The sequence below is a fragment of the Drosophila navojoa genome, chromosome X (genome assembly GCF_054131105.1).
Source record: "Drosophila navojoa isolate 15081-1374.11 chromosome X, UAZ_NAV_1.0, whole genome shotgun sequence".
Taxonomy (NCBI): domain Eukaryota; kingdom Metazoa; phylum Arthropoda; class Insecta; order Diptera; family Drosophilidae; genus Drosophila; species Drosophila navojoa.
In genome coordinates this window covers 13,363,777-13,369,776 of record NC_142895.1, presented here as the reverse complement: position 1 = coordinate 13,369,776, position 6,000 = coordinate 13,363,777, and the positions used below count along the sequence as shown (strand labels likewise).

General features: G+C 38.4%; 1 protein-coding gene across 2 annotated transcripts in view; it reads left to right on the top strand.

Annotated features, from left to right (window-relative positions):
- The first annotated feature begins 921 nt into the window (after nt 1-921).
- pico (ras-associated and pleckstrin homology domains-containing protein pico) overlaps nt 922-6,000 on the top strand; it is a 28,214-nt gene continuing 23,135 nt past the window's right edge. Inside the window, exon 1 of one of the 2 annotated variants that reach the window (XM_089264036.1) lies at nt 922-2,262. In XM_089264036.1, coding sequence (XP_089120162.1) covers nt 2,125-2,262 — 138 coding nt within the window. In that variant the 5' untranslated portion in view covers nt 922-2,124. Of the gene's footprint in view, nt 2,263-4,053; nt 4,773-6,000 lie in introns of those variants that run through there. The other variant, XM_089264037.1, reaches the window with a different exon arrangement.

Here is a 6,000-nt window from a genome sequence, read left to right as displayed (position 1 = left end):
AATGAAAAAACAGAAGTGACAAAAAAAAACTGGAACCCGAAGTCTTAGAGTTAAGCATTAAAAAAAAAACATGGACAGTTGAAAAATGGAAATCATAAATGTAAATAAGTAAATATAAACGGTATGATAATTAAAAACGTGAAAAAAAAATAAAATAAAATCGTCTTTGTTAATAAATTCATTTGCAGAATTCGAATTCAAAAACATATTGGTTACAGAGCGCGCAAAGTCCATAATTTGATAGGCAGCACTGTAAGTACACTGCAGCAGTAAAACTGCTTTGATTTTGACGACAAACAGTGGTGCCAAACTAGGGATGCAGCAATTACATATTCAATTTTATCGTTTTGCTTTGAGCACAGCTTCAAATTCGAATCAAATTTATTATATTAATGTTTTGTTGATAACAAAAAAAAAAAAATAATAATAATAATAATACAAAATCATAAATACAGTTTAATTGGTATGTAATACCGAAATTAAATTTGTACTTACTTGAATTTAACAAAGTTCGGCGTGTCGACATTATTATAATAATAACATATATATCTATAGCTATTTTAAAAGTATTCCACATTTGCACATAACATTTATAACAAATTTATACGGGAACAATATTTGACGGTTACTTTTGATAAATTTATAAAAGCTAACGTAGTGTTTTTAACGATATAGTGGTTTATATCGATATTCTGGGTATGCGATACATGGCTTTGTCTTATTAGACCAATTTAAGTTTGATTTATTCTGTGGGCTCGTGACTTTTGTAAGCAGTTAATTTCCTATACACAATTCGATATCATTTTCAAAAGTATCTTATTTACTGTATTAAAAAGAAACGATTAGCTTACGATATCTATTTTGATAGCAGATACGATATCTTCGTGATAGAAAATTATCTCAATGTGTCTGCCATATCGATAGATATCGCTGCGATATCAACATCCCCAGTAACAGAAAAACGCACGACAAACAGAAGTTCGTGGAAATTACGCACGGGTGTTTTTACGTAGCTCTATAGTACTATTTGTTTATTTTTTTCGGTTCTAGCATAAATGATGCACACATGCATATGCAAATAGATTAAGTGTAATTTGTGTACAAATATAAATGCAATTCAAAATGTTAGTTTTTAAGATGGATATCAAATGCAATCAGCGCAGCAGCGACCGAAGCAGCGGCAATAGCAACAACCACAACAACAGCAACATCAACATCAACAAGGCTGACTGACTACACCCAAAAACGCATCAAGAAAAAGCACCAGCAGCGCATAAAGGAAACAGTTGGAGGCGAGGAATAACAAAACGACAGGAAAAATGAAGTAAAAGCGACCAGCAGCAAACGGAACGGCACTTTAGTTGCAGTTGTAGTGGAGTGCACACACACACACACAAACGCACGCACAAACACAGGCATTAATATACATACACACAAACGTACATAAATATACAAATAAAAGCAACATACAAAGAGACATTTACATGCATGTGTGTGGGTGTAGCAGCCGCAGCAGCAGCCCAGCTTTAGCGTAATAACTTCGTGCTCGTTCGGCAGTCGTCGTTTGTCTTTCGTTGTTGCTCGCTCGCTGGCGGGTTCATTCGTTCGTACGTTGTGTTCGCATGCTCGTTTAATCGTGTTGTTGGAGTAACAGCATCGCCTACGCAGCAGCAGTAATAGCGGCAACAACGACAGGCGAAGGAAGCGGTTTAAGAATGCATGGGCATGCACAAAGTACGATGCACGAATCACGAAACACGACAAATGCAAGGAACACAAGAGAAATGCAAATTTAACAGATATTGAAATAAGTGCAACGGGTTTCCTATTCCAATTCCGATTGCAATCCCACATCGCATTGTAATTCAAAACGCAGTCGCAAATTTATGCCAAACTGATCAAAAGCGGTCGCGCGCGATATATATACGTATGAAAGTAAAGAGAGAAAGAGAGAGAGTGTGAGACTTGTAAAGAGTAAACGAAGGAACAAACAAGAAGAGAGCGGACAAGCGCCGTTAAATCGGATCACGTCCATTTTGGCCATAGCTGCAGTTCCTTTGTTATTGGATTTGTTATACACCAATTGCTGCTTCTGCCTCCTGCTTGGGACGTCGACGTCGTAATATGGATTGTGGTGCTCTTGCCGCGCAGCAGCAGCAACTGATACAACAGCAACAGCTACAAAATACACAACAACAACAACATCTTCGGCAGCACCCACGACAACAAAGTACGCTAAATTGCCTGGAAGCAACAACAAATGTAAGTTTACACGCACACTTACGTATGTATGTACATATGTATATACATATATATATATGTATGTATGTCGGTTTGGATGTATTTCTCTTTTACTTCCACTTCGCATTCGCCCCCACACACAAACATATGCACATATAACCCGTTGCGCTGCGTTTCGGTGCCTGCGTCGCAGTCGACAACGCAGCCGTCAGCTGAGTTTGCTCTTCATGCAGTTTATTGGTTTTCTTATTAGATATTTTTCATATGAGTAACTTTGACAGCGACGCTGGCAGCGATGTCGCAGTCGCTGCTGCGGCAATTGTCTTTAAATGCGTGTGGGCTGCCAAGGGGGCGTGGCTATAGCCATGTGCATAAATAATTTAATATTTCGATGGAAGGTGTGTGTGTGTGTGTGTGCTTGAGAAACAGTGAGGGGAGTGGAGGGCAGGTATGCAAAACGCAAAAGTCGAAAGAGAAAAAATAAAAACAAAATAAATTAAAACAGGGCAACTAGGGAAACGAATGACTCAAAGACTAACCAACTGATGATTAATCTCTACAGTATCTGGCTAAATAAATGCCCAAACAACACAGCGCTTGCTGTGGACAGGAAGTTCACTACTAAATACCCTGTAAAAAATCGAATTGAAAATTTGATTTGGGATAGGATTTGATATAGTCCTTTCGAAGTGTGTAACAATTATAAATAAAATAAAAACAATACATAATAGATAATATGAAAAGAAAATCAAAAAGTTATTTAATAATTCTAAATATAAAATTCTGAATTATTTACTTATGAAAATGAAAACAATGAAGTTTATAAATAAACCTTTATTAATATCCATTTAGTACATTTAGATAGGGTATATCTATACAACCAACATGGCAATCAGAGTCGAGAAGTACCAACGCTTTAATTGCCGATTTGTACATGGTACGAACTTTTGCCCATTACTTTCACCGTGCATGATTCTAAACCAAAAACAACACCAAAAAAGAGAAAGAAAAAAACAACAACTACAAGGAATGACAGAAGTTCAAAATGAAATTGTTTATATAAGGGCAATAATAAAAAAAAAAGAGTAAAAAAGAAAGAAAGAAATGAGCATACAAACAAAGCCAAAAGCCGTTGGCGTTGAGGTATGAGTACTGCAACAACAACAACCGCAGCAATAACAACAAGCCTGCAAGAGTAAGAAAGAGCAGAAAAAGGAGCCGCGAACAACAACGCACTCTGTTGCTTTTGCGTTCTTTGCTTTTGCCGCAGCGGTTAAATCTTTCTTTTGCCTTTTACCCCCCGCATGACTTTTTGTTGTTGTTCTTGTTGTGTCTTTTCGTGTTTTGTTTTGCAGCGCTACGTGACTGCAATAAAATTTAACTGCAATTACGTGTCGCATGCTTTGTGTGCCGAAAATGGCCAAAATGAAAGAAGCAGAAGAAAAAGAAAAAGCAATGGTCAAGATATGAACGAGTAACATTGAATGCCTCAAGGATACGCACAGCATGCGACAACCAAAAGTGCTGACAGACAGCTAACGGCACATTTCTGCCAAGTCCTTGTGTTGTGTGTGTTGGGTTTTTATTTTTGCGTGAGTAATTGTCAGTGCGGCCAATATCAATTGTATTCCAGTGGGCAGCACTTTTTCTGTTGCTGAGGCACGAGAAGGTTGCATACGAAGCAATTCTATTTCGATCTAAGAATTGCAGGCAAAAATATATGTATGTAATATCATACCATTTAATAGATTGCTTTCGATTGTGTATAAATTGATGTGATTAATGATGAGTCGAAGTGATTTATAGATGAATTTAAATTTGATTCATTTATTTGTAATTTCTTGCGAGCAGTCTTAATACATGTGACGTCACAGTCGTTACAGCAAATGGTGTTGTCGCATGCCATGCGTTACCTTCAGCGCTATCGCCATGCGTGAGAGCGTGAGAGGGAGCGGATGAGCAAGCGAGAGAGCAAGCGAGTGAGCGAGGTTTATAGTGAGTGCGTCGCCGCCGTTGCTCGCATTTATCTTTCGGCCGATGCGCGCATGAGACGGGCGACAGCAGTGCAGCGGATAAACGAAAACGGGAAAATAATAGTTGTAAACTGTAATAAGCGCGCGCGGCGGCAATTAAAGGCGACAACTCTGTTCAAGTTAAAATTTTGTTATATATTTTTTTATGTCGCATTCAGAAACATTTATACGTACTTTTATTGCGCCTTATACCGTGGTAATAACTTTTCGCTGTCGTTTCGGGCTTGTTGATTCCTTTTATTTTATATTTTTTGAATGTGGTTGTTTGTGTTGCGCGCTTTATTAAGTTCCTTCAACAACAACAAGAATAACAAAAGCAATTAGCTCCAGCTGCTTATGTTTATACAGAATACACAACTACAAACGCGCGTGTGAAATGCGGCGAATGAAGCAATAATTAAAAGTGCCTTTTTTAATTGAAGAGCAGAGAACTCGAACAACAAAAACAACAACAGGGCTGCTGGCAATCGAAATCGAATTGACGTTAACATTGACGCGGTAAGACCAACACACATATACAAATACATTCATACATAGAAGCATTCATTTGTTCCTGCAATACAACCCTGCTGACTGGACTGCCAAAAGCTCCAGCTAAGCAAAGCAGTGCGACAGAGAGAAAAGTAGAGGTGAATCAAAAGAGAACGCAAGCAAGGCAGGGATAGAGAGGAGTTGTTTGTTTTTGTTTTTGGCAGTTAATGTTAATGCGTTCCGCTTTTGTCTTATGTGATTGTGTGCGTGTCTACGGGGGCGGTTGCACAGCGATGTCAGTATTTCTTTTTTTTTCCAATCCAAGCAATATTAGAGGGTCGGGGGATTACGCCCTGCCAAATGCCTTATGCTTTTATTATTGTTTACTTCGTTTCATTTTGTGCCTTATCTTCATCACTGCGCTCTTTACTATAAACCGCAGACTCACACACACACACACACACACACACGTAAAGTCTGTCGGTGTGCGTGTGTGTGTAGTTTCATTCAACTTTTCTGCATGCCGCAGCGAATTTTGTTCGTGCTCGGATATGGCAACGCCGCGAAGTCTAGTCTCTTGTTTTGCCGGTTCCTGTATTCTAATTCCTTTTATTTTTGCAAGTCATATGGTAACGGTATGTGCGTCATTCTGCCCGCACCCGCATCCGCAGCTGCTGTAACGGCACCACCCGCATAAAACACGCTCTCCCTTTCTTTCTTCCTTGTTCCTTGCTATTTGTTGTTATTGGTGGTGTGGCCGTTTAATTGCTCCTGCACGTTCGTCAAATATTTGTTCAACTCTTTTTAATTATATTGCCCACTTCACACACACATGCACACATATGTGTGTAGCATTTACCATTTTACCCTTTTACCCTTTCACACGCACGCGATTTAGAAGTAAATCGTTCAAGTGTGAGTTTTGGCATGTGGAGCAAGGAACACAGCGCACAGTGTGATGTTTGTCATTGATTTGCAATGTAATTGCCGTAGAAGAAATTTAAGAAATAAGCAAGCAACAGAAAAACTGCACAACGAATAATTAAAATAATTGCATTTGAGTAAACGCTCGCCATTAGTTTTTGAGTGGTAACAACATTTAAAGTAACATCAAAATTTTAAGCCCAATCTAAGCTGAATCATGTTGTTCATATGTACTATATCCCTTATGCTAATGTAAAGCAGAACACAGTGGATGGAGATCTAAACACCATATATCTAGAGCTAGAAAATTCGAGAATAATAAATAACAACA